At 37.6% G+C, this 26,445-nt stretch overlaps 5 protein-coding genes across 12 annotated transcripts in view; 3 read left to right on the forward strand and 2 right to left on the reverse strand.

The window, feature by feature from the left end:
- LOC104819651 overlaps positions 1-1,729 on the reverse strand; it is a 3,154-nt gene extending 1,425 nt beyond the window's left edge. The window contains exons 1-3 of one of the 5 annotated variants that reach the window (XM_010549805.1): positions 1,506-1,729; positions 483-638; positions 1-251 (exon numbers count right to left, since the gene is read on the reverse strand). In XM_010549805.1, coding sequence (XP_010548107.1) covers positions 1-251; positions 483-606 — 375 coding nt within the window. In that variant the 5' untranslated portion in view covers positions 607-638; positions 1,506-1,729. Of the gene's footprint in view, positions 252-482; positions 639-720; positions 935-975; positions 1,345-1,505 lie in introns of those variants that run through there. The other 4 variants (XM_010549803.1, XM_010549800.2, XM_010549801.2 and 1 more) reach the window with 4 other exon arrangements.
- Positions 1,730-5,045: 3,316 nt separating this feature from the next.
- LOC104819650 (transcription factor ABORTED MICROSPORES) lies at positions 5,046-7,988 on the forward strand. Of its 2 annotated transcripts, none has more exons than XM_010549799.1 (9): positions 5,046-5,066; positions 5,367-5,478; positions 5,556-5,756; positions 5,870-5,948; positions 6,052-6,120; positions 6,227-6,871; positions 6,976-7,242; positions 7,341-7,517; positions 7,610-7,988. In XM_010549799.1, the coding sequence occupies exons 2-9, from the start codon at positions 5,378-5,380 to the stop codon at positions 7,898-7,900; spliced, it is 1,830 nt and encodes a 609-aa protein (XP_010548101.1). In that variant the 5' UTR covers positions 5,046-5,066; positions 5,367-5,377; the 3' UTR covers positions 7,901-7,988. The 2 variants fall into 2 exon arrangements, with proteins under 2 accessions (XP_010548101.1, XP_010548100.1); XM_010549798.1 differs by lacking the exon at positions 5,046-5,066 and adding an exon at positions 5,087-5,149.
- Positions 7,989-9,117: 1,129 nt separating this feature from the next.
- On the reverse strand, positions 9,118-14,083 carry LOC104819657 (RNA-binding protein 39-like). Its single transcript, XM_010549815.1, has 14 exons — positions 13,962-14,083; positions 13,180-13,720; positions 12,068-12,149; positions 11,937-11,993; positions 11,756-11,811; positions 11,379-11,610; positions 11,106-11,189; positions 10,915-10,989; positions 10,629-10,718; positions 10,128-10,192; positions 9,860-10,043; positions 9,690-9,778; positions 9,464-9,578; positions 9,118-9,360 (listed from the first exon to the last, which is right to left on the reverse strand). The coding sequence occupies exons 2-14, from the start codon at positions 13,704-13,706 to the stop codon at positions 9,319-9,321; spliced, it is 1,698 nt and encodes a 565-aa protein (XP_010548117.1). The 5' UTR covers positions 13,707-13,720; positions 13,962-14,083; the 3' UTR covers positions 9,118-9,318.
- A 707-nt stretch (positions 14,084-14,790) lies between these two features.
- On the forward strand, positions 14,791-17,669 carry LOC104819658 (dnaJ homolog subfamily C member 17-like). Of its 3 annotated transcripts, none has more exons than XM_010549817.2 (6): positions 14,801-14,893; positions 15,400-15,494; positions 15,577-16,259; positions 16,355-16,537; positions 16,924-17,028; positions 17,123-17,669. In XM_010549817.2, the coding sequence occupies exons 3-5, from the start codon at positions 15,597-15,599 to the stop codon at positions 16,942-16,944; spliced, it is 867 nt and encodes a 288-aa protein (XP_010548119.1). In that variant the 5' UTR covers positions 14,801-14,893; positions 15,400-15,494; positions 15,577-15,596; the 3' UTR covers positions 16,945-17,028; positions 17,123-17,669. The 3 variants fall into 3 exon arrangements, with proteins under 3 accessions (XP_010548118.1, XP_010548119.1, XP_010548120.1); XM_010549818.2 differs by having other exon boundaries at positions 15,400-15,484; XM_010549816.1 differs by lacking the exon at positions 15,400-15,494 and having other exon boundaries at positions 14,791-14,893.
- Positions 17,670-18,704: 1,035 nt separating this feature from the next.
- On the forward strand, positions 18,705-26,158 carry LOC104819659 (transportin-1). Its single transcript, XM_010549819.1, has 29 exons — positions 18,705-19,004; positions 19,565-19,852; positions 20,003-20,092; positions 20,210-20,287; positions 20,371-20,451; positions 20,734-20,784; positions 21,007-21,092; positions 21,230-21,296; positions 21,399-21,455; positions 21,543-21,572; positions 21,665-21,724; positions 21,857-21,970; positions 22,211-22,324; positions 22,407-22,505; positions 22,584-22,709; positions 22,782-22,856; positions 22,950-23,021; positions 23,154-23,264; positions 23,551-23,634; positions 23,837-23,944; positions 24,196-24,297; positions 24,463-24,525; positions 24,605-24,679; positions 24,769-24,840; positions 24,936-25,060; positions 25,163-25,214; positions 25,300-25,368; positions 25,496-25,555; positions 25,662-26,158. The coding sequence occupies exons 1-29, from the start codon at positions 18,819-18,821 to the stop codon at positions 25,743-25,745; spliced, it is 2,679 nt and encodes an 892-aa protein (XP_010548121.1). The 5' UTR covers positions 18,705-18,818; the 3' UTR covers positions 25,746-26,158.
- The last annotated feature ends 287 nt before the right edge of the window (positions 26,159-26,445 follow it).

Here is a 26,445-nt window from a genome sequence, read left to right on the forward strand (position 1 = left end):
GAGCGGTTCTTGCTCACGCCGAGAATACTGCTCTGCAGGGAGATCCTCGGAAGACGAAGAAGAAGAAGAGAAACACTTTGTTTCTTCAAGAAACGTCTTATTCGTTACAGAGTTCGGCCGACGATCCTTAGGGGAAACGTTGTTATTAGCAACAGCATTGTTCTGATAGGGCCTCGAGGCATATGGTGACGGTGGCTTTGATTCCTTCTTCTTCTTCCCGAGGCTCGCTGATATTGCAAGAATCTTCGACGCTGTCATAAACAACACTTGAAATCAGTAAAAAACTGACAAACCCTTTACGAGTTTCCCATCAGAAATGAGCTCGGAAACGAGGAAAACCATCCATGGATCATCATGGTAGAACATGACTTAAGCACATTCACGATACCAAACCGGTTTCTTGGATCAATGGAAACCGAGCTGAGATGAGCTTTACGGTATGATTAATCATACGCCCCGAGACGAGAGAAAGTGAAAATCACCTTGCTTCTTGGTGTGGTTCCTTCCATTTCCCTGTGCAATTCTCTCTAAACACGAAGAAGCGCATTCATGGTAAGGGTTGGTGGCATATACACAGTCCGGGTGAGATTTTCGATTGAGCTCCATAACTTTTCAATGGAATTCTTCTATCAAATGAACTGCACAATCGGGGAAGAAGAACCTGTTAGCATATATATACACGCACACTCATAAACAAAACAAGAATCTGAACAGCTGTACAGGCGGAGAGAATGAGAGTTTCTGGGGTTGAAAATCAGCTCAGGAGACGCAAAGGTCCAAACTTTATGCCTTGAAATTCTATAAAATTGGTCAAAAACCACACACGGACGTAAAAGAACAAACTCCAACACAATTGGATTCCGTTCTGGTTTCACCAACCATTCATGCTTTGTGCCAAAAAGGAAAAGAAAAAAAAAAAGACAAGACCGAAGCAAAGTTGGGGGGGTTTTGTCCTAAAAGATTCACCAAACATACCCGGCAAGAAATTCCGAGACTAATATAGAAGACGATCCCCAAAATGCTAACCCGATATATAAAGGGGGTAAGATAAGAAGACGAGGGATTTTTTCTTCTTTCAGACAAAATTCTGAATTCTGAGGACATCTCCCATTGAACCTATAATTATCAATACGACCCACTTGAATCGATTAAGAAAAGGGTTCGGTAGATTATTTTGACAGGCGGTGATGGGCTGAACAGACAGCTTAGCCCCACCTCCTGAACCAAAAAGAAAAAAAGGTGTTTCCAACTTTCCGTCAAAATCTCTAATTCTCTCCCAGAAATTTCTCGGCAAACAAACAGGGCATAAGATAATAGAACATAACTCAAACCCATCAACTAATCTCAAAACCAACAAAAAAAGACAGACCCACGATTCTACGGTAGAAGAAGACACCGATTTTCGATTAAAGACCCAAACTTTCACCACGCAAGCGCATATACGCATAAGTATACATATATACATGTATATACGCAGAGAGAGAGAGAGAGAGAGAGAGAGATACCGACGGAGGGATGGAAAGCGAATGAGGGATTTGGACGGAGGAGGAGGAGAGAAGATAGGAATGAATATACAATGTATATGGAGTGTATATATACTGTGAATCTGGTGCATGTGAGGCCCTGTATTTTATATACGTTTTGACCAAAACCTATAAATAAAAGAGAGGAACTGAGGAATTATTGAAATTTCGTCGATTGACCATTAATTGCTGGACTGGGAATTGCTTGGAGCAATCTTCCAGAAGCTGACAGAGTGGGGGAGAGAGAGATTCAAAACGAGAAAAATGAAAAAGTAAAAAAGAAAATAAAAATCTTCTAAACCTGCTGACTGATCCAGAGGCTCTTGCATGAGCCACGTGCGTTTGTTCGTTCACACTTTGAGAGATCCCGGCGGGGGTCTTCGCTTTTGAAGGTAATTAAAATTTCCATCTGCTTAATTTTTCGGGTGGAATTTATATATCTACATATTATACCATATTATATATAGTTTGTGATGAATTTTTTTTAAAATAAAATTTACATATATCTATTGGATATTTCAATTCAATATGTTTGATCTGATTATTTAGATACGCGCTTATTTGAACATTAGATTACAAAATCTTACTTTTAAATGGGTTTCTTTTTTTGGAAAAAAAATCCAGAAAGGGGAAAATATCTTTAAAAATATATATATCTTGTAAAAATTTATGGAGCTTTCTTTCCTTATTTATTTATTTTTTTATGTTCATAATCTAAAATCTTAATGAAAATCGAAAACAAATGTTATGTTGGATTGTTCTGGTGAAATATCATTCAACTGTCCACCCAAATTTATAATATCATTCCTTGATCATTAATTGTGTTATCATTCGGATTTTTCTATCGACCATACATAGTCAGACTGTATATATATATATATATATGTGTGTGTGTGTGTGTGTGTGGTAACAATGAAATAGTTTCTCTCTGAAAATAGTGAAATCTAAAGCGTTTAATTATCACATTTTATTGGAGTATCTAAAGTATCTGTTGAAAGTAATATGCCAATGAGATTTTGCCATAATTCATCAAAATTGATATTTTTTTTTAATCACTTTCCTTCATTAAAAAGTTTATTTTTTTTACATTTAGAAAAAAAATTTATACATCTCCCAAGCTTTGGTCAGCACATACATAAGATCACTTGCGTCACCTTTGTGATTAATGTAAAATATCATTTTTAAAAAAATTACTTTCTAGAAAGTGCCCTTTTATTTTCTTGCCATTTACGTTTCAATTTTCTCCTCTTTTTAGATTAATTTCGTGCAAATGGGAGATTCTGCTATGAATAAATATCACATGAAAAAAAAACAGATACGTATATTAGGGTTTTTTTTAAAATCCTCTATTCAAATTTTACATCTTATTAAGCTTTTTCCATCATTAAAAGAATTAGATCCATACATATAAAATATATTGTTTTAGAATATATTCTTCATAAGCAAAACAAATAAAATCGTTTTGTCCAAAACCATCTTACGTGACACGCTAAAGTTTTTGTATTTGAAATCATTTGATAAATTGAATAAAATCTTTAGCAATTTGTTAAAACGTTATATATATATATATATTATATCGTCGATGTGATATTATAATGTCACTTAATTTCTTGTAGGCCCCAATGCCATAAAAATGATCATTCAAGGGAATGCTTTTATCGACTTGATTTTTCCTTTTTTTTTTGTGTCAAGGAAATTACAATGTCATTTAATTTCTTGTCGTTGCATTAAAATAACTCGTACATAAAAAAGAAAGTAATAATAAATGGAAGGAAGAGGCATAGTTCCATTTAAATCGTTTTTATTTTTGGTGTAATGTGATATGAATATGACATATTTTACATGCATAGTTCCTTTACTATATATATGGACCGTCTTATGGACGAATGCGTTTGTTGAATTGTCAGCTTTTGTTAATGTGGTCGAATGAAATTTGATTGTCCATTTCAATTAATAATTGCTGTATTTATTTTCCTTGAATAATTAATTTGTAAATGATTCTCTCTCTCTCTCTCTCTCTCTCTCTCTCTCTCTCTCTCCAAACGTGAAAATACTACTAAGAAATCACACTGTCGGAAGTCAATCTCACTTTGAATCAGTTATTCAGCATTCATTTCAATAAGACCAAAGCATCGAATTTTGTTTGGAAGGGCATTAAATGGATTTCTTAAACTAATCATAAGACTTGTGACAAAATGAGATTACACGGTGGAAAATTGTTAGAAAAATATTTTAGTATCCTAAAACTTGTCTTTTCAAAGACTGCTCGCATAGTTTCACATATTTTTATTTTAGTAAGCGTTGGATTATTTTTTTTTTTTTTAATTTTTTCCGTTAGAAGTCTTTTATAATTTTTTTTTTAAATAGAGGATGACATTAACAATTCACAATTTTAAGAACCGAAGGAAAACACAAATTAGTTTTTATATAAAAATTGAAATATTTAAAATGATTTGACAAAAACATAAATTATTTTTAAATCCAAACCAATTCGACTTTTATATTTTTTTTATAATTCGAAAATTCACCGAGTTTTAGGTACAATTATATCTTCCTAGATTATTGAGAAATCCATGTGAATATCCCTATTAAAGTGGAGAATCGAATCTGAATTACAAAAACGTTTTCTCTATATATTAACAGTTGAGCCACTTGATATTGGATCCACGGTTATATATGCTAGCAAATAAGAATATCTTTATTGTTTTTTGGTCAATCATTTTATATTTTATAATTTAAAATAGTACAAAATTATATATATATATATAGGATTTTCAGATTGAGAGAAGGTGGACAGTTAGGTCTTTTATATGAGTATAGATTAGGAGACAAGATTGAACCAACTTTGCTCAAATCTACACATCATCTTACGCAATAATGTCTCTATATTCCCTTTATTTCCCCCCCTTGTCACTTTGTCCAACCTTAACATTTTTTTTCATATATATATATATACATGTTATGTTTCATCTTTGATACAAAGAATATATATATATATATATGTTAAAAGTATCTAATCCGTGAGATGTTATTATCTTCAAATTTAGAATCAAAATCCTAATTAAAAGAGGAAAAACGGTTTTTTTGTTCTTGAAATTGATTTAATTATTTTATTTAAAAAGACAAAAAAAAGAAAATGAAAAATGGGAAAGAGCAGTTGAGACACCGAAAGAAGAATATATAACCTAAACGGAACGAAGAGAAGCTCTCAACAAAGGTAGTTAGGGTTTTGCACGCTATCTTAGGTCATGCAATCTGCTCCTTCCATCATTATTCACATATTATATATTCCCTTTCATATATATATATATATGCATATATGTATACATTGATATATCTCATGTATATATATATATATATATACACATTTATCAATCTCTTCCTTTCATGCAAGGCCTGCACTTCACCTACCAGAGTAACAGCCAAGCTCTTTTAAAATAGCCAAAAAAAGAACAAAGAAAATATACTCTTACATATACATATACACACATATATATACATATATACTTCAGGAAGAATATATATAAGTAAAGTTTTTGCAAGGTTAGTTGTAATGGAACATATGGGTCTTCTGGTGATTGTGATATTATGAGATTTCGGAGCCACCATTGAAAAGCTCAAACTTTGTATGGATCTTTTATATATTATATATCATTATACTCTTCTTTCTGCCTTTGTTTATGTTCTATGGCGAGTTACACAGTCTGAACAATTTGTATGTTATGATCCTTTTGATTCTCTGGTTATATATATATATATGCATGTTCAGTATTTATTTTGATTTTGCTAAAAGGTTATTAAATTTTATATTTTGTATATATATAAATATGTACATATATGCAGTGATTTAGACAATGGAAAGCACAATGCAGAATCTCTTGGGGAAATTGAGATCTCTCGTGGGGACGAGAGGTTGGGATTACTGCGTTCTGTGGAAGCTGAGTGACGATCAAAGGTTCTATCGATATTCTAATTATATATTTTTTAGTGGTTTCTCTTTCATGTTAAAGTTGAGTTCTTATCCGAAGACAGGTTTGTGAAGTGGTTGGGTTGTTGTTGCGGCGGAGCAGAAGAGATCATCAGTAATTTAGACTGCAACAACAATGGCGGAGAAGGGTTTTGTTTCTCGGGCGATGTGCCCTCAAGTTGTAGGGATGTTATGTTTCATCATCCAAGGACCAAATCTTGTGAACTTTTGGCTAATCTTCCTGTTTCAATCCCTCTCGAATCCGGGTATTATACACACACACACATATATATACACGTGTGTACATGTGTACGTATCGGTCTTCGATTCATTTTCCTCAATGTGTCTTCTCATTTTTGTTTTGATCTCTGAGCTGTAGGATTCATGCAGAGACTCTGGTGTCAAACCAAACTGCTTGGTTAAACTTCTTGGACAGGTCGGAGCCAGAGTTTCGGCAGGTACCATGTTCTTGATTCTCTATAAAAACCCTAAATTAATCCTAAGATTCTTCAGATGATCAGAATATACTCCTTTCCTTGATTTTTTGGTTTCTGAATTCAGGAAATAACCTGCACTAGGGTATTAATTCCGGTGCCAGGTGGGCTGGTCGAGCTGTTTGTGACCAGACAAGTACGTACGGTTCCTTGTAATACTTTGTCTTGAATCTTGTAGCTCTTTCTAGTTTTGGTTGCAGATTTCGGACAAAACATTTAGAACGAATGTTGTTATTGCGTAGGTGTCTGAAGATCAGCACGTTGTAGATTTCGTAATGGGAGAATGCAATTTTTTATTGGATCACACATCGACCGGGGCATTGTCGATGAACATGATGGGAGCAGAGGAGGTTGAATCCAAGCCATATGAAATATCCGGAGGATTCGATCATAAAGGAGCTAAGGAGGATATGAATCTTTCGTACGATCAACAAATCCGGCTCAATTTCTTGCCGCAGCTGGGCGAGTACGAGGCCGAACACATCAAGATGAAGAATGATTATCACGGATTAGGGTTCCTTCCGGAGAATAAGCAGATGGATATGAACCCGTTTAACTCGGTGGTTGCTGAAGATGAGATTGCCGGCATGGAAGCTTTGCACAACTCCATGGAAGCTGGTGCGATGGATATGCATAACGTTGAGGGTTGTGACCCTAGCTTACTGGTCAAGGAACAACACGATAAGGAAACTTTCAGCCATGAGAATGGGAGGTTGGACTCGGGCTCGGATTGTAGTGATCAAATGGATGATGACGATGATGCCAAGTTTAAGAAGAAGACAGGAAAAGGGTCCCAGGCCAAGAACCTGATGGCTGAGAGGAGGAGAAGGAAGAAGTTAAACGATAGGCTTTATGCTCTTCGCTCATTGGTTCCAAAGATATCCAAGGTATATATCTGCACATACACTTCTCGGAATTCGATTCTTCTTTCTTTCGTGTTTTTTTTCTTCGTTTTCGCTAAAACCCTTTTTGGCGATATACATATATATAGTTGGACAGGGCGTCGATTCTCGGGGATGCGATAAACTATGTGAAGGAGTTGCAGAACGAGGCAAAGGAGCTACAAGAGGAGCTTGAAGAGAATTTGGACACAGATGATGGATCCAATAGACACAATGGAAATGCCGCCATTGGAGGTAACAATGATCTGGTCAAGGGCTTTCACTCTGGTCTCTCATGCAACACCACCAATGTCCCAAATCTGAAACAAGACATGGATCATGATCAGAGTTCCAACGAGAAAGGACAGGAAATGGAGGTTAGTTTACATCTTTAACGAGAACAAGAATCTCACTTTTCCTGCTACATTTTCGTTGTAACGAAATAGGATTTTGTCATTCGGGTGGGGGGTCTCAGCCACAGGTGGATGTGGCTCAGGTAGATGGAAAGGAGTTTTTTGTGAAGGTGATATGTGAATACAAACCGGGCGGATTCACAAAGCTGATGGAGGCTATGGATTCTTTAGGGCTCGAGGTCACAAACGCAAACACAACTCGCTTCCTCGGTCTTGTCTCAAATGTCTTCAAGGTTGAGGTAAAACTTCCTTCATGATTTTATATCGGATCTGCAGATGAGAAAGGGACAGAACATACATATGTATATGTATATATGTTGTTGTGTTGCAGAGGAAAGATAGTGAGATGGTGCAAGCCGAGCATGTGAGGGACTCATTGCTGGAAATAACCAGAAACACATCCAGAGGATGGCATGGTGGTGGTGATGATGATGATCAGATGGGGAATGTTGACAAGAACGGTGTTGAATATCATCAAAACTATGATAATCACCACGGTCATGGTCATGGGGTTCATCATCACTTACACGATCATCAAATCAATCAGGATATGAGCAGCCCTCACCATCATCATCATCTCCTTCACCATCATCACATCCACCATTACCACAATCAAGTTTAGTCTCCATCTGCTCATTAACAATCAAGTAGTAATGCATGATTCATTTCTTGGGCAAAATGTTTTCTATTTATTACGTATCTGTTAAGGTAACACTTTTGAAGGAATTTTTTTTTCTCTTAAGAATTAGGAATAAAGATACGTTTAGTAAAATGGCAATGATCATCTCCAAAACCAGAAAACAAAAGGGTACTTAATCTAGATTTCACAATGGAAATATGTAGAGAAAAAAAGGAAAACAGTTTTTTCAAAAATCTAAATGGATGATTTTACAAAACAGAGAAAATGGAGAATAGATCTATAGATTTTTGTAAAAAATTTGGTGTATTATTTACCCGTAAACATACAAAAATGGGTAAATAAAATTATTAGATAAAAAGGTGAAAAATATAGAAGTGAATTGAAGAGTAACGAGAGGGTTAAATCTAGATTTATTTGAGAAGGGGTTATTAGAAATAATTTGGAATTATTGTAAATTTTGGAAGAGCAACACTCAAAAATACAAATAAGATTGATACATATATTTATATCTACACAACTAACTCTCCAATTAGGGGTGGGTGTTTTGATTTTGTTACTCGGAACCCAATTGTACCAAACCGAAAATCTCGGATATTTTTTTTGAACCGTACCATTAAAAATTTTCAAAAGATGTGTTTTTTATAGAACCGAATTTTCCTCAAACGAACCGAACATAACTTTATAAAATTCTCGAAAAACCGAAATTTTCTTAAGAAAATCTAAATTCTTTTAACAAAAACCGAAATTGAACCATACCAAAATCAGAACAGAACCGAATAATATACGGTACTAATTTTATGCAAATTTTAAAATACCGAATAAATTATTCTCAAACCAAACCGCCAAAATTCTGAACAGAATTCCAAAGCGCACCCTTATCTCCAGTTACGCTTAATCCTACTAATATATTACATATGCGCAAATTTTTCGTAGTCATATAATATAATATACGTATTATTAGACGATTTATAAACTTGTTACAAGTGATATTAAAAAAAAATTTATTGTTAGATTCAAAACCTAGATTTTTTAAGCTTTTTTTTCAAAACTCTAGATTTAAAACAAACAACGGACTCTACGAGATGTAAAATAGGATAAGGATAATATTATTATACATAATATAATGGTGATTCAGGATCATAAGATTTGGATTTGCAAATGGTAAGGTATTTCAAGCGAGTAACATGGAAGATTAAAAAAAATCCCAAAAAAAAAACAGTATCTGCTTAAATCTAATTTCATACACTAAAAACAAACTTTCAAATGGATATTTTCTGTAGATGTTAAAAATCTAAATACTGTAAATTTCACATTACACAATTCTGTAATCATTCCATCAAATTCTGCTTCAGACCAAACTCACCTTTCTCATCTCGACTGTCTCAGTCCCAAATATCATTTTACTTGCTCTCAGGGAACTTCTCCTCGTACATCTGTGGAGTCTGTGAATACAAAAAAAAAAAAAAAACCGACGTTTCGTTAGAAAAATCGCCATTAACGAGACCGAGATCGAGAAACATATCGACCCGAACGTATTGTCGATACCATATAAGTTGCAGTGATCATGTTTCCTGCAAACCACCTTCCATGTAGAGCACGTTGCCCGTTCATTGCTGCCTGGACAGTCTCGAATCGCAAGTACACGAAACCCGAGCTGTTCCTGTTTGGATTAACAGAAAAACCCGTCGAAAAAATCAGAGATCAGAAGTAGGGGGGCCGATATGGTAAGCTTCGAAGAAACGAGAGAGAAGTGAACTGACTAACTACTCACTTGTCAACAAAAATGTGGTTCAGCTTCCCAAACTTGGAGCACTCTTCTTGAACATCTTCCTTGATATCGAGGTCGAAATCAGGCTCGGTCTGACATACAGACAGCGTAAAAGGTTAGCTAAAGAGGTCAGAACCTGCGTAAGAACAGGAGTGTTTTGGTAGATGACAGACCTCGGTCTTTGGATCAAACATGTTCTTCAGTAGCAGACACTCGGTAGGAACACCGACGGGGTCAGGCAATGTCGGAATATTTACACCGGGAAGAATGCCCGCTCCGGGTAGTCCTAGAGGAGCGACCAACGGAGAGATTACTGATGCTGCACCGGGAATCGTTGCCGCTGTAGTGAGGCCAGTGCTGCAAAAAAAATGACAGGTTTTAGTGGAAAAGAATCCGACTTTGTAAGAGCTAAGATTAATCGAAATGTAGCAAAGAGAAAACCTTGATGTAGTTCCACTACGATCCAGTTTCTGCATGAGAAGCGCTCGGGATTGTGCGTTCAGGGACTGCAGTTTAAGCAAGAACGGTTGCAAATATGAATATACCACTGGAATGATAGATTAAAAAAAACTAAACTCTGCCTTTCTACTAGTTTTGCCATGGATACCATAACCTTTTAGCATAACTATTGAATATGTGTTTCTGTAGATTCGAAAACGAACATAGTAAAAAATTGATCCATCTTCACGGATTGTGACTATTAGTATTACTATGCAATGCTGTTACAGTCATAGTTATTGAGGGAGAACACAAAATTCTACATCTATCCTTGTTCATCAAGACCATTAGCTTCCCTGATCAATAAATATAGTGTGACAATGGTCCATTTTTAAGGTATGGCAAATCGTTCCATCCTTTATTAGGCCTAATATAGATTATCTGAATCCATAATATCCCTCTTTTTTTTGGAGGTTTTATCTGAGATATTGAGAAGCTACTAACCAGGCCGCCTCCATCATCATCATCCAAATCGCCAGTGGTTTGTGTTGGTTCAACGTCCTGGGCTCCATTTTGATCTGTCACGGCTGACACCTGACAGGAAATCAAATATAAACCCATGAGATTAAAAGCTATAATGTAACATCGCTTAATCACAAAGAGAGAGAATTCCTGCTTGAGAGTTTTATAGCATAGGAGACTGTTGAATATAGTTTGGAGATTTGAAAACGAAATTAACACTAGATAAAGACAATTCTATAACAAGCTCCACCTTCCCAAAAATATTTACCTTGATAGCACGACCTGCAATCTCTAACTGGCCATTCAGATTCAATGCATTCCTTGCGTCCTCTAAACGGGCAAACTTTGAGATTTAGAGAGGAAAAAAGAAAGAGCTCTGTCAACGAGAAGGAACATCAACAAGGAAACCCTGAAAGCACAAAAAACACCACTATCAAGTTTGACAAAAACTCAACCTACCTGGACAAAACCAAATCCTTTGCAATGACCAGTTTCATCATGGGGTATCTGCACCAACTCCACAGTTCCAAATGGCTCAAAAACCTAGGGATAACAAAAGAACAATATCATTATGAGAATTAGCAACAATAAATAAGATTCCTATGATAAGCTCTTAGATAATAATTTTATAAACTTGAAGAACATACTAATACTCAGACAGCAAGATCCACTCAAAGAGTTACAAGTTTCACTAAGAAAGCCCCAGTTACTGAGAGAAATAAAATTATCTACCTTCCGGAGATCTTCTTCTGTCATGTTAACGTGCAGGTTACCAACATAAAGCCGTCTGGCTCCACCAGAATAGGGACCCATTTGCCCTCCTGCTCCAGCTGCAGCTGTTGTTGACTGAACAAGATTCTTTTCTGCCTCTGACGGTTTTACCATCACAGGATGACCAAGTAGAGGCTGCCCAGATAGTGCGATTGCCATAGGGACTGACATTGCATCATAAAACTCCACATATCTGCAGACACAGTAATTGACACCAAGCTTACCATCACATTTTTCTGTTTGATACTAATCATTTCATAAACAATTAAGAATACATCTACAGTAATAGACTAGCGTTGCCTTTGAATTCTGAAAGAGCCAATTCGTCCTAAACTTACCCGATTCCTCTCGAACGCCTAGAAATGCGATCCATAATGATGCGTACATCTCGTACCTGAAATGTAAATTAGGAGGTAAAAGGTCATTAGTTTTGTATTTGATCATCAGTGAAAGTAAAATAGTTGCACAAAGGAGGGCGTTGAAACTACGGGACATGAAACTAGCAAACTGACAACAAACCTTTCCAGCTCTGGAGAAGAACTCATACACATCTCTCTCAGTTGCCTTCAAAGCAAGCTGTTGCATTCCAATAAATCAATAATTTGCATAAATTAGAGTTCAAGAAGTAAAAGCCATCCCATCCAATATACCTGATAGGCAAAAACTGTTCTCTGGTCCCGTTCAGGATCTGCCTCAGGCTCAACCTTATCCTCCTTTTTATCTTTAGGCCGTCTGCATAATAGTAACAAACATGCATTTAGCAGCCCGATTCCTATTGAATGCTACAGACCTTCATTCAAAATTTTCCATATATGCCCGACAACTTCAGGCTAAGCCACGGCGAATATATCAGAAGCAGTCTTCAGGAATAGTGCGATACGTTAATCTTATAAAAATCCAAAACAGAAAAAATGTCTCCATTATGCGTGTACACTCGAAGCCCGAGCTACATGGCCCTGCATCGAACTATGCAAAGTCAACAAGAGCTGGACCAGAAACACAAAGTTAAACTCAGATCTTCTTTCAGTCGAATTTAACATGGACCAACCTGAAGTCTGTCACAAACCACAAACTTTTTACCTCCTATAAAAATGATAATCTTAAACGCAATGAGCCCCATCAAGTTGTACTGATGTCAATACCAATGGACCTAATAGCATTAGTATGAACCTGTTAAAACTTAAAGCTTGATTCATAGTTATTTAGCATAACCCAAAAAACATAAAATATGGCATTCTTCCAATTGAGAAAATGGAGAGCACTGAAAGCCAGTATCTTCATTGTTGAATCATTAGACTAACAATAACAAAACCAACCATGACATACCCTTCTTGAAGAAAGAAAGATCGAGGAAGCAGTAAAAGAATGCAGCAGGTATTTTAAGAGGCAGAACGTATCATAAAAAGAAGTAAGGTCCTAAAAATGAGAAGATAGTGTGAAATAAATAGCGCAGAGTAAAGATAAATCATAAATCACACATTTGAATGAGTTTATAGTTTTAGGATGTATTCAACAATTTAAGCCATACCAAAAACCTAAATGTTTTAATTTTTCTTTGATATTGTTGACACTACAACCTGGAAGTAGGCAAGCGTAAAGGTAAGATCCCTATGTGAAAATCAATATTCCTATACTAAAGAGATTTTGCGATCAAAAAAGACTTCAGCACACAAGTTTAATGCCACCAAGATCACATTGAATGATTGAATTGAATTGGAATAAGAATAGTAATGTTAGAACAAAACAAAAGGAGAACAGGCACCTGCTTTCTCTATCACGGTCCTTGGAGTCTCTTTCCCGGTGTTCTCTTTCACGACTTCGATGCCTTTCTGATCGACTTCTGCTTCTCCGTGATCGATCTCTCTCCATCTCTCTATCAGGGTCACGCTCTTTCCTGTCCTGATCCTTATCTTTATCCTTTTCCCTATCCTTCCCATTTCTATCTTCCCTGTCTCGACCCCTGTCACGATTTTTATCCCTATGCTCCCGGCTACTTCTGTGCTTATCCCTTTCTCTCTCTCTAGATCTCGACCGATGGCGCCTCTCCACATCCTTAGACCGTGAGCGGTGGCGTGATCGTGTTTCATCTCCCGATTTCGTCCTCTTAGAATGTCGACCATCGTCATCATCATCGTCCCTCTTCTCATTGCTTCTCTGCCTCGACCTCCTACTCCGCTCTTTCTCTTTCTCCTCGGATTTTGCTACATTATCACCGCCATTAGGAATCTCTTTCTCGATTTGAGGATTCTCAACAGTTTTCTCTAGATACTCGTACTCATCAAAGTCCATAACTTCAGCAGAATCTGTCCAGGAAACGCAGGAAATCAATTAAACTCTATGAACCCCAGGAATTTCAACGAAACAAGTAGTCATACAGAGAGCAACCAGACCGAGTTCCCAACTCATTGCCTGGGGAGTCAATCAACATCTACACCTGGTTTCTCCTAGAAACTATCCGCACCAAACAGCTCCACGACAACAAATCTTACGAAAAAGAGGGCATCATATGATCAATTTCAGTTTGGAATCGTTACAGATTCTTACCTTTGGAAGGAATAGTAGAAGAAGCAGGAGAAGCGAGGAGCTGAGAGATTCAGCTTTCTATCTGGTTTCTCCCGCTCCGTCGCTAGGGCAGAATAGAAAGCTCTGTAACTGTGAATAGTCAGCCTCAGCTCTTACGGTGTCCAGATCCACTCTCCACATGTCGGGTCTATACATTGCGTTTCGGCCCATCAAGGCCCATCATAGATCGGCCTATTTTGTAAAATTTAGAACGTTATAGAAAGAATTTTTTTTTATATGCTAACAAGATAAATTTATAATAAAATTTTTCCGTTATATTCAATTTATAGATGTGTAAATTTTTTGTTTTCAGACTAGTTTATGAATTGAATATAGATGAGTTCTTTATTAAAAAAACTCAAATAAAAACCTAATAAATTTGAAAAAAAAAACGATATAATAAAGTTTTACTTTTATTGGGGAAAATCACCCAAATAACCCACTTGGGTCGCATCTATTTCCGTGTGCACCACCCAAAAAAAATTTTTTTTTTTCAATTTTAACCCACTTTTCGGTGGGAAAAGTCTGAAATACCCTTTTCGTTTTATTTTTTGCGACTTTATTACGACTAACATATAACTGATATACAACTAAAAATAAGACAGATGATTTTTTGTCATCTTTTTTAGAATCAATTGTAACTATATTTAGACTTAATTACGAAATTGTTTTTGAATGGATAAATATCGTAATTCATTAAAGGTAATTTCGTCTTTTCGCAGGGAAAAAAATGTGTTATGTTTTCGATGATGAACAGATGAAATAGATGTGAACCAAGTGGATTATTTGGGTAAAAAACCCCTTTTATTGACTCAACTAATAAAAGTTTTTGAACCTCCGTCGTCTCTCGTTCTAGTGCTCGTCTCTCTCCTCTCTCGCTCACGGACATCAGGTTTCGTATTGGGGAGATTCTGGTAAGGCTTCGATGAAATCGTTCGAGTTTTTACAAGTTTTTGGATCCGCCTTTTTGTGTTGATTTGATTTGTTTAGCCAGGGTTTTGGGTTTGGGAATTTTATGAAATTATCTGTGTTGAGCTAGGGCTCTGAATTGGGACTTTTACTGAACCATTCTCGTTCTGTTTGCCCAGCTAGGGTTTCGATTTGCTCGTTTTCTGGTTTAGCGATAGAACTTTATCGGATGCCTGATTTTGGATTCTGATGTATTGGAATTTCGTGGGCTATTCTGAGAAATTGGGTGGCTTGGTTTCTAGTCGTGGATCTAATTTGCTCAATTGTGCTGGGAAATTTGCTGTTTGTCTGTTCCGAGAACAATTCTGGTTTTCTGTTCCTAGGAAATGTTAAAGTTCTAATATTTTTTTCTTTCCAGATTTAGGGTTTCAAAGAGTACCGAAAGATACTTAGTTCTCATATGCATTTACCCGTATGTGTTAATTAATTCTTGCCTGCTTTTTTTGGCTAGAGAAAGTTCTCTGCATGAGCAAGGGGAAGAAAGAACCCTAAAAGGCCATTCTATTGTTTGCTAGAAACATTTTAGGATTTTCCAGGTTGATTAAGGTTTGTTTTGAATTTCATGTTGGTTTACTCTTTGAAAGTTTTGCTTAGATTTTTTATTCCGTTTGGTTGTTTGTTGGAGCAGGGTAGAACAGCATAGAAGAAATGGAGGATTTTGTCGATCACTATGTCGTTCTAGGGTTACCCTCTGGCGAGGAGGGTATGAAGCTTAGTGAGAAGGAGATTGCAAAAGCGTACAAATGGAAAGCATTGGAATTGCATCCGGATAAACGCCCAGATGATCCAGACGCTCACGAGAAGTTTCAGAAGCTGAAGACATCTTATGAGATCCTCAAAGATGAAAAAGCCCGGAAGTTGTTTGATGATCTTCTCAGGGTCAAGCGTGAAAAACAGAAAAGGCAATCACAAGTGGATTCCAAGAGGCGTAAGATGATGTCAGATTTGGAAGAAAGGGAGCGTTTTGCTTTTGCCCCTGATCCCGCTGTTAGAGCCCATGACGAAGAGGGAAGAATTGCAAGGAAGCTTAAGGAGGAGATAGACAGGATACGCGCAAAACATGCAAAGAAAAGCTGTCCTTCCGAAACTCTAGACTGTGGTATAGACAGAAAGAAAAGGTATGATAGTGGTGGGGTTCAATTGGATAAGGAGAGAGTATTGAAGGTTTCATGGGAGAAACTCGGTGAAGGTTACTCAGCAGAGAGACTCAGAGAAGTTTTTTCAGAATTTGGCGAGGTTGAAGATGTTGTTATCAGGAGTACAAAGAAGAAAAGTTCTGCCCTTGTCATCATGGCCACGAAGGATGGAGCTGTAAGTATTACTCGTTACTTCCCTTATTGTAGTTTGAGCCATTTGTCTATATTTCAAGCTAACATTCAATGTTGTCATTATTTCCTTTCTCTTAGGTTGCTGCCATGGGAACATTGTGTGGCGATCTATCTAATCCACTGCTCGTTGTACCTCTTCAGCGAGCAGTGCAAACAGAGTTTCCCACCGTTGAAAAATCTGCAGAGGATGAGCCACAAAGCAACTTAGTAGGTGCTGGTTATCAGGCTTACGAGGACTCGGTATTGGAGAAACTACGGAAGGTATTGTCAACACATCATAGTATATATATCTTGATTTATGAAGCTTTTTCTACTTCGCATTCCCATTATCTTATGATATTTTTTGGTCTAGCAATTCTAACTTGTAACTGTAAATAGGTGTTCCAGTTACATCAAGTACTTGGTCTCACATTTCACATCTCACACACGCTTTTGTTTATATCTTTGCTATTGTCCACAAGATTGAAATTTGTAATCTTTCAGCTCTCGAGTTTTTGAAAGCTAGTTCTTTCCCGAGTCAGTAGACGCTTTTGGTTGGTTCTTATCCTGCATTTCCCAAAAAAAAAAAATCCAACTTTCCAAAACTGCAACTCTTGCCAACTTGTTATTTATTTGCTTTCTAACAGATTATTTTTTGTCTTGAACAGGCGGCCAAGAACCAGAAATGATCGTTCCCTGGAGCAGTGATTGCTACTCGAGCGTTTCTATAGACGAAGTATCCACCCCCACCAGTGTTCATGCACCTCGTACTGGTCTGGACCTGTTTTTTTTGCATCATCAAATCTCACAGCAATGATGAACTTGAAATAGCCGTAAACTTATACATTAGATTATTTGGAAATGCAGGAGATCAGATCAAGAGTTCTGAATTCTCCAAAAATCTCAGAATTTGCCAGAGAGAGAGAGAAGCAGTCCATCCATAGATCCCTTACTCCCTTTTTTTTTTTTTGTAGCATGGATAGATAAAAAAATGCTTTAGGGCATGATGGTTTCTCTTTCATGAAGACAGAGAAGCAGATCATACACCTGTTGTTGTACTCTTTTATCACTTGCCTCTCTTCCCCATCATCATCCATGAGCCATCCCTCACCAAAAAGGCTCACTGCCTCTTGTCACTGAGACATGACTAAGAGGCACACTAATGAAGTGAGTAGAGAGAGTTGTATTGTCCATGTCTGGAAAAAAAAATGCAGAGAGCATTGAGCTTTTTGGGCTACTTCTGAAGAAAAAAGCTTACTGCACTTTTATTGGGCCAACTTCAAATCTTTAGAAGGTAAACACGCTGCTTTTTTTCCTAAGAATTGATTTTTTTTTTAAATTGTGAACGTGCTTTCAGAGATTCTGAGACAAATTCTGTAAACCAAGCTTTTTGTAAGGAGATTTGGTCCAATGATGGATGATGGGTTTAGGGTAAAACAAATGCTCGTGCGATCAGAACCGGGATTTTAGGCATCAGATAGAAGGGGGGATGCTCCCAATAATTTTGGGTCCCACTTCTTGAAAAAAGCAATTTCCAAAATGATTATAATCAGTTGGTCCACGGCTCCTGCGCTGCGTGTGCCCTTTGGACCTCCCCCGGTTTGGTTAACCGGTCATCATACCGGACTCTACAAAACTCGATTATCGTGAGGTACAAAATGTACATTGTGATTTGATTTTCTTTGTGTAATTGAAATGATTGATATTCATTGTATAAGACCGGGTGGCTTGATCGAGTTCGGTTTGAATATATTCGGGTTCGATTATTTCGATTTTTAAAAAATTATAACCATTCGGTTTTTACATTGAATTCGGTCCATTTTGATTATATTCGGTTCGATTATTTTGATTATATTCGGTTCGATTGTGATAAAAAATATTTATTTAAAAAAAATTCGGTTTTTCGGTTCGATTGAGGTTCGGATTCGATTTTTTTTATTTTAGAGAAATCATAACCACTCGGTTCGGTTACGGTTTGGTTCATTTGCTTCTAAACCAGTCATCATACCGGATTCTACAAAATTCGATTATCATGAGATACATTGTGATTTGGTTTTCTTTGTGCAATTGAAATGATTGATATTCATTGTATAAGATCCATATAAAGATTTTTATACTTCATTTGTTGGCATCTATAGTTTTTGAGGTCAATTTGTTTTGAATCTGGCATTTATAAACCTTTTAAAATCGTTTTATTTGAAAAACCATTGTCGCGACGCAATCATTGGCAAATCTTTCTACCCCTATGGATCTGGTAAATTAACGAAGGTAAAACAATTGGACAAGATTAGACTTATACCAACCAAGTTGTACCAAAAAAATGCTTGAATTTACCGAACCGGTTTTTCCCGGTTTACCCCGAGATCGTGAATAAACTTAGGAACAGCCATTTCGAGTTTCATTATAATGATTTTTAATTAAAAAAAATTAAACCCATCAAAACCCAAACTTAGCCTCCTCCTCCTCTCTGTCTTCCACATTCCGCTCTTGTGTTTTGTCCCAAGAATCAAATTCCTTTTTCTGCCCTTTCCCCACGACCAAATTTACCAGTTTGCCAACGATCATGGCGGCGGCTCCGGCGTCGTGGCAGCCCCGAGAGGATGGCCTCGCCGGGATCTGTGGCCTCCTCGAGCAGCAGATTTCTCCTTCCTCCGCCGTCGACAAGTCCCAGATTTGGCAGCAGCTCCAGCACTTCTCTCAGTCGCCCGATTTCAATAACTATCTAGCTTTCATCCTTGTTCGCGCTGAGGTTCCTTTTTTTTTCCTGTTTGTTTCCCGAGAAAATCTGTCTGCTGTCGCCTCTCTCCCTGCCTTGCTATTGGCTGAATCTGCTTGTGGAGATTATGGGTTCTCTCGTGAGCTCGCTTGTTTTGTCATGGGATTTGGGGTTTCGAGGTTGTTGACTTCATTTCGCTATTGGGTTTTGTTGGTTTTGCAGTTTACTAGACTCTGCGTTTTTGTAGGATTGTGTTTGCTGGAGAATTGTGGGTCTTGCATATCGTTGGTTGGTTAGAACTGAGATCTTCTGGTCTCATTTTGGGTTAAGGTGGTCTGTGATTTGTTAGTACTACAACAGCTTGTGCTTATGTTGCGTGGGTTTTGCTGTTTGATCTCTTGTTTTTTCCTAATTGACTTCATACCCGAATCACTGCAGAAATCTTCTGGAAACCCAACTGTAAATTAATGCATAGTAAAATTTGAAGAATTGAACCTTGAAAAGTTTGGTTCTTGGAACATTTGGTCATGTTCGCTTAGGTTCTGTTTCTAAACATTTGTATCCTAGCTAATTTGTACTGGTAAAATGATCAGGGTAGGTCCATAGAGGTTCGACAAGCTGCTGGGCTGCTGCTGAAAAATAATCTACGGGGGGCTTATGCATCGATTACTCCAGAAAACCAGAAATACATCAAGTCGGAGTTGCTGCCTTGTTTGGGGGCAGCCGACAAGCAAATTCGGACAACAGTTGGAACTATCATCAGTGTTATTGTTCAGCTAGAGGGGGTTTCTGGATGGCCTGAGCTTTTGCCAGCACTTGTAAATTGTTTAGACAGTAATGACCTGATTCATATGGAGGGTGCCATGGATGCTTTGTCAAAGGTATGTTGGTAGTTTCTAGCCAGCTGTTCTACTGTTCTTCGGTTCAACATAAAGTCCCCAAGTAATGCAGTTGCGAAGTTATCTCGGGGGTTTATTTATCTTGAAGTTCTTGGTCATGGAAATTGGTGTTTTCGATCATTTGTGACATAGGTTTGTGAGGATGTTCCTCAAGTCTTGGATTTAGAAGTGCCTGGCTTAGCAGAACGGCCTATCACCATTTTTCTCCCTAGGTTATTTCAAGTGAGTATCTAATTCTGTATTTGTCACATGGGTTTTTTGAGTAAGTTGCAAAGCACACAGGTTTACAGTTTGATCGGTTTTCACGAGACTGAGCTTTAGCTTTGTTTTGTTGAGCAGTTTTTCCAGTCGCCCCATACTTCACTGAGGAAGCTCGCCTTGGGTTCTGTAAACCAATATATCATAACAATGCCTGCTGTAAGAATATCAATAATTACTTATAAAACTCTGATTTACCTTAGAGATGGAGGGACGTAGATTTTAACAGTATGTCTTTGCAGGCCTTGTATCATTCCATGGATAAGTATCTTCAGGGTTTATTTCTCCTTGCAAATGATTCTGCTCCAGAAGTGAGAAAATTGGTAAATCATTTAGAGCGTATTGCTTGATGGCTTACCAGGCATTTTTATTTTATCAAATTTTATCATGAATTTGAGGACCTAAAGCCGGTTTTAGACTTTTAATTTTAATTATCCCGCTCTCTAATAGGAAAAAGAAAAACTCGTTTTTGTGCTTTTGTGCTGGGCATTTATTTTATTTCATTTGCCACTTTAGCTGTGATATGATCTGATCACATTCCCAATTTAATTTTGGGAAGTTATTGTGATTCTGTTGATTGTGTTTTGTCTTTCTGTGTTTGACAGGTCTGTTCAGCATTTGTGCAGCTTATTGAAGTTAGTCCCTCGTTCTTAGAGGTATGTGCCTCATCGCGCCTTTACTAATGTAGACATTGCCTCAGATTTTCTCCAGTATCACTCCTTTTTATGAGAGGATTCTTGTCTCTTGCTCTCAATCGTCTGTTAGAACCTTGCCTTAGCCATGCATCTATGCTTTGCCAATGATATCTGTAGCCTCCTTTTGCGGTCTATCATATGGGGATATCCTGTTTTGCATTTGACACACATTCTCTTCTTCAGCCTCATGTCAGGAATGTCATGGAATACATCTTACAAGTGAACAAGGACCCTGACGAAGAAGTGGCTCTTGAAGCATGTGAATTCTGGTAATTCCCATATTATTATATTCCAACTTAGCCATTTCTTCTTTTAGCTCTGATATTTAAGATGTTTGTCTGTTTTCTCTGCTCTCTTGAGCGCATCTTCTTCATTGCTGCTTCTCAAAGTAAATTTGACTTGTCAGGTCTGCGTATTGTGATGCTCAACTGCCACCAGATAACTTAAAAGAATTTCTTCCTCGTCTAATTCCAGTACGTTGACGCTTCTTCTGGTTTTGGTTTGGATTTAGGCATTGAAATTTTCCTGAGTTTTACAAGTTGAACCCCTTAAAATATTATCTGCACCTGTTGTAGGTTTTACTTTCAAACATGGCTTATGCAGACGATGATGAGTCACTTTTGGATGCAGAGGTTGGTTTTTTGTTATACATGCTCTTTTACCTTCTTAGTTTATAACTTTGCAGTTTTATGACATCCGGAAACCTTTCGCTTTTGCAGGAAGATGAATCGCAACCAGACCGGGATCAGGTACAATTGATTGTCCTTAGTGCTTGCACAACCACACAAGGACTTACATATTCATTCTCTTCAACTGTTATTCATGGTATTTTATTTTACAGGATTTGAAACCTCGTTTTCATACATCGAGATTTCATGGATCAGAGGATGCAGATGATGATGTATGTGACTGACTTTCATTTTCTCTGTTGTAGTTGAAAATGTGGTGCATTTGTTTTGTATGAATTGCTTAGTGGCTTAATGCAAATTTCAGATTATATAGATCCTGCTATAATGACTTTCTTTGGGTACAGGATGATGATTCATTTAACGTGTGGAATTTAAGAAAGTGCAGTGCAGCCGCTCTTGACATTCTCTCTAACGTATTTGGAGATGAGATCCTCCCAACGCTCATGCCCCTTATTCAGGTTATTGTTCTTCTTATTGCAGTTTATCTGTATTGTGTTCTCTCTTGTTTTTACATGTCTATGCCTGTTTTTCTGTTTGGTGTGTGCTTTGGAGGGGAGTTGGCAGTACAGCAGTACACTGAGCATTGTACTAGTGTTAATATTTTATCAAGGATGTCTTAAACTAGAAATTGTCTATCGTTTCGGTCTTGTGGAATGAAAACAAGGCACTGGTCTAAAATCTCGTTTCGTATTTTGTAGGCAAAATTATCGACTGCTGGTGATGAGGCTTGGAAAGAAAGGGAAGCTGCCGTTTTGGCCCTTGGGGCCATTGCTGAAGGTTGCATCAATGGTCTTTATCCTCATCTGTCTGAGGCAAGTTTGTTGTTAATCTTTGTCATGATCATTCAGTTTTCTGCATCCATGACATTAAGGTGCTAGAACCTTATTCTTGCAGATTGCAGCATTTCTTCTCCCTCTTTTAGATGATAAGTTCCCTCTCATTCGAAGCATATCTTGTTGGACGCTTTCTCGATTTAGCAAGTATATAATCCAGGTATAATTTTACATGGGATGTATCTTACTTTATTTGTTCCAAGGAGATTTGATTAGATATCTTCCTGTTCTTTTCCAGGAAAGTGGCCATCAGAAGGGCTATGAACAGTTTGAGAAAGTGCTTATGGGTCTTCTTCAGAGGCTCTTGGACACAAACAAGCGAGTCCAGGAAGCTGCCTGTTCTGCTTTTGCCACTCTTGAAGAGGTACCTACATTGTGTTTTTTATATATCTGCTCTGAATGATGGTTGACTATGCTAGCTTTTATTAACTTGCAGGAGGCTGCAGAAGAGTTAGTTCCACATGTTGGAGTCATATTGCAGCACCTAATGTGCGCATTTGGAAAGTATCAGGTTAATCGATCCTCCTGAGCATTGTCAGAGTTAAATATTTATGGTGGCTATTTTTGTTAAATCTATTGTAACATTTGATTTTCACACATCCAGAGGCGGAACTTAAGAATCGTTTATGACGCTATTGGAACACTGGCAGATTCTGTCAGCGGGGAGCTGAACAAGGTAGATGATTGTCTCCATTCCCTGTTATTTTTCTGTCCCACTCGTTTTAGTCCTGCTGTTAATTTTCAGCTTGAATCTGCCGGGGGCAGTATCTAACTTGCGTTTCCAACTTACTATTCCGTTTCTGGGCAGCCTGCTTATCTTGAGATTCTGATGCCTCCACTTATTGCAAAGTGGCAACAGCTTTCAAACTCAGACAAAGATCTCTTTCCATTGCTAGAATGCTTCACATCCATTGCGCAGGTATGGACATAGGTCAACACTTTGTTAAATATCTGTATGATCTTGAATCTGTTTGCACAAGTTAAGTTACTTTTCATGGTTCAATAATCAGTAAATGTACCCTGTTTGTGCCTCGTTGAGTCACTGAAAAGATAAATGTAAGCAAGTTAATTCCCAGAGAAGTTTTCGTTGAATTATGATACTGTCATCATTATCATTAGGCGGGCTCATCATCCATGTTATCAATGCGAGCTTGAACTGCAACATAAACTGTCTGTATCTAACAAATGTTGTTTACTTATTACAGGCTTTAGGTGTGGGGTTCTCTCAATTTGCTCAGCCTGTTTCCCAGAGATGCATGGATATCCTCCAGTCCCAACAACTTGCTAAGGTTTCGTTTCCAGAAATTTAAAAAACGGAGCATTTCTTTTCCAGTTGTCCCTTTGCCAATTGTATACTCTGGTCTAGATATAAGTGATGCATTCTTGCATTTGTCTAGTGACAGCTTTTAATATTTTACTAGAGCGGATAGAGCAACGAGGGCGTTCTTTTGTTTGTCGTCTGCTTAAAGTTTGTTTTGGTAATGTTTACAGGTTGATCCTGCTTCAGCTGGGGCTCAATATGACAAAGAATTCATTGTTTGTTCTCTCGACTTACTTTCTGGACTTTCCGAAGGGCTTGGCAGTGGAATAGAATCCCTGGTACTTTCTTTTCTCTGAACATTTTTGTCACGTTTTTTTTTCTATCCAATGGATCTCAAACCCCGAAAGAAGCTCAGATTTGCTTAATAGTCACTGTAGAATGCTTTTTAATGTTGGATTCATGCTCTCTATTTGTCTGTTCATTACAGATCTCTCTGTGGTCAGACAAAAGTTTTCAACGATACTATAGAGATGGCTAATTTCATTTTCATATAATCTGATATGCTCTTGCTTACTCGCTATAATTCCAGGTATCACAAAGTAATCTGAGGGATATGCTTCTCAAATGTTGTATGGATGAAGCTCCTGATGTGAGGCAAAGTGCTTTTGCCCTTGTTGGCGACCTTGCAAGAGTAAGTTGCATTCTCAAAGATTTAGAGGCTTTAAGGCTTTGAAGAAATAGCTATGGGGTGTGTTGCCGAGAATAGTTTATAGTTACATGAGATTCAAATTCATCATTAACTCACATGCAATGTTACTTCTAACATATTTGATGTATTTTTTTGCTGCACTGACAGGTATGCCCTGTTCATCTGAGTCCTCGCTTGAGTGAATTCCTTGATATTGCGAGCAAGCAACTGGTTGGTATCCCTAGTTTTATTATCTCTCTCATCTATTATCCTCCTCTTTTGAATTGATTCTACGGATGCTTTGTATCAGAACGTAAACCTCCTTAGAGATACTATTTCTGTTGCAAATAATGCATGCTGGGCCATTGGAGAGTTAGCTGTCAAGGTAACACAAGATTTCAGAAGTTTTTATACAAATTCATCACCCGGGATTTAGTTTTCCAGTCTTCATTCGTTGATATGGACATGTTTCAGGTTCGTCAAGAAGTCTCACCCGTTGTGATCAACGTTGTCTCCTGCCTTGGCCTGATTCTTCAGCATGGAGAGGTGAAACCAGTGAACCCAAAAGATCTAAATTCTGTAGCCGTGTCTGAATAACCGAAACATGTGAATATGTCTGCTATCTGATTGCGTTTTCGCAGAATATAAACAAGTCACTGATCGAAAACAGTGCAATCACTCTCGGGAGGCTTGCATGGGTTCGTCCAGACCTTGTCGCTCCACACATGGAGCACTTCATGCAACCGTGGTGCATTGCCTTGTCGATGTTAGTAGACTTTGTTTGTTGGATTGGATCTGGACCTCGTAGATTTCCAACTCCTGCTCGAAAAAAAAAAAACCAATCCCTTAAACCGTTCTTTCTGTTCAGGATACGCGATGATATAGAGAAGGAAGATGCATTCAGAGGGTTATGTGCAATGGTACTTCTCTTTCACTACACAGCTGTTTATATTTATACGTATATTCTGTCCCTACTTACGAGCATTCTCCATGCCATTTTTCCAGGCCAGAGTGAATCCCACTGGTGGTGTAAATTCGCTTGTTCATCTCTGCAAAGCCATCGCGAGTTGGCACGTAAGTGGAAAAGATACATATAAATTTGACTTCCCCTGTTTCATGAAATCTTACTGATGAACAATGAAAGATCGGTTGATCGCTGGGTAACAATAAAAATCCAACCTTTACCCGTTTTTGCAAACAGGAAATCAGAAGCGAAGACCTCCATAACGAAGTCTGCCAAGTACTGAACGGATACAAACAGGTAAAAAAAACAAAAAACCCGAACCCTGCATTCGGTTTTATGAACCATTCTCTGTTGTAAAAGAACACTAAGCAGGTACTTGTGGTCATGTTCTTTATGGATTCAGATGCTGAGAAATGGAGCATGGGAGCAGTGTATGTCTGCTTTGGATCCTCCTGTAAAGGAAAGGCTGGCGAGATATCAAGTCTAATACGATAAGTACACTCTCTTCTATTCGGATTTGTTCGTTGTATTCTTCTTCGTCCTCGGATCAGAATTATTTGGATACGCCGACGATGGAGAGAAACCACGTACTGGAGTTAGAGCTGCAGAGATTTTAGCTTGTGTCCACCATTTTTGTAACGCTTGAGGAAGAACGCGAAGCTTCAAGACTCCAGAGAAGAAAAAAAAAGAGGGAAGATAAAAGACAGTACATTGGTCGTGTAACTCTCAAGACAAAAACGTGTTGGATTTCATCTTCTTATGTCTGGTTTTTTTTTAGGGTTTTCTGGTTATATGAGGAAAAGATAGAAGAACATTGTTGTTTCATGTTTTTTTTTTAGCGGTTTTGGTACGATTTTAATGTGTACCCACAGAGCCAAGAGATTTTTTTTTTCTTCACTATTTTTATTTTTCGGTGCCACCTTTCGTGTGGATCCATGAACTTGGTGAGATCACAAATATAACTATAAAACATTTATATGGTTTGATTATTTTTTTTCTTTCCATTCAACGGCAACTTTGAAACTTCTGGTAATGTGGGCAAGTATCAAATTCGACCGAAACTCGCAATATTTATTTATATTTTTAACATATATATATATATATATATGGATGCATACTTTATTCTGAAAAATCTAATAGCGCACAAAATGATTCGACTGCACAGAAACTGAAAATAGTGCCGACAA

Source organism: Tarenaya hassleriana, unplaced genomic scaffold (genome assembly GCF_000463585.1).
Source record: "Tarenaya hassleriana unplaced genomic scaffold, ASM46358v1 Cleome3, whole genome shotgun sequence".
Taxonomy (NCBI): Eukaryota; Viridiplantae; Streptophyta; class Magnoliopsida; order Brassicales; family Cleomaceae; genus Tarenaya; species Tarenaya hassleriana.

Excerpts from the sequence above, each read along its gene's own strand:
- LOC104819659 (XM_010549819.1), top strand. The coding sequence starts at position 18,819 with ATGGCGGCGGCTCCGGCGTCGTGGCAGCCCCGAGAGGATGGCCTCGCC. Across the intron at positions 19,005-19,564 it reads TCATCCTTGTTCGCGCTGAG|GGTAGGTCCATAGAGGTTCG; the intron begins GTTCCTTTTTTT and ends TAAAATGATCAG. Across the intron at positions 19,853-20,002 it reads CCATGGATGCTTTGTCAAAG|GTTTGTGAGGATGTTCCTCA; the intron begins GTATGTTGGTAG and ends TTTGTGACATAG.
- LOC104819658 (XM_010549816.1), top strand. The coding sequence starts at position 15,597 with ATGGAGGATTTTGTCGATCACTATGTCGTTCTAGGGTTACCCTCTGGC. Across the intron at positions 16,260-16,354 it reads TGGCCACGAAGGATGGAGCT|GTTGCTGCCATGGGAACATT; the intron begins GTAAGTATTACT and ends CCTTTCTCTTAG. Across the intron at positions 16,538-16,923 it reads TATTGGAGAAACTACGGAAG|GCGGCCAAGAACCAGAAATG; the intron begins GTATTGTCAACA and ends TGTCTTGAACAG.
- LOC104819657 (XM_010549815.1), bottom strand. The coding sequence starts at position 13,706 with ATGGACTTTGATGAGTACGAGTATCTAGAGAAAACTGTTGAGAATCCT. Across the intron at positions 11,611-11,755 it reads AGGCGTTCGAGAGGAATCGG|ATATGTGGAGTTTTATGATG; the intron begins GTAAGTTTAGGA and ends CTGTGTCTGCAG. Across the intron at positions 10,990-11,105 it reads AAGGATTTGGTTTTGTCCAG|TTTGCCCGTTTAGAGGACGC; the intron begins GTAGGTTGAGTT and ends TAAATCTCAAAG.
- LOC104819650 (XM_010549799.1), top strand. The coding sequence starts at position 5,378 with ATGGAAAGCACAATGCAGAATCTCTTGGGGAAATTGAGATCTCTCGTG. Across the intron at positions 5,757-5,869 it reads TCAATCCCTCTCGAATCCGG|GATTCATGCAGAGACTCTGG; the intron begins GTATTATACACA and ends TCTGAGCTGTAG. Across the intron at positions 6,121-6,226 it reads AGCTGTTTGTGACCAGACAA|GTGTCTGAAGATCAGCACGT; the intron begins GTACGTACGGTT and ends GTTATTGCGTAG.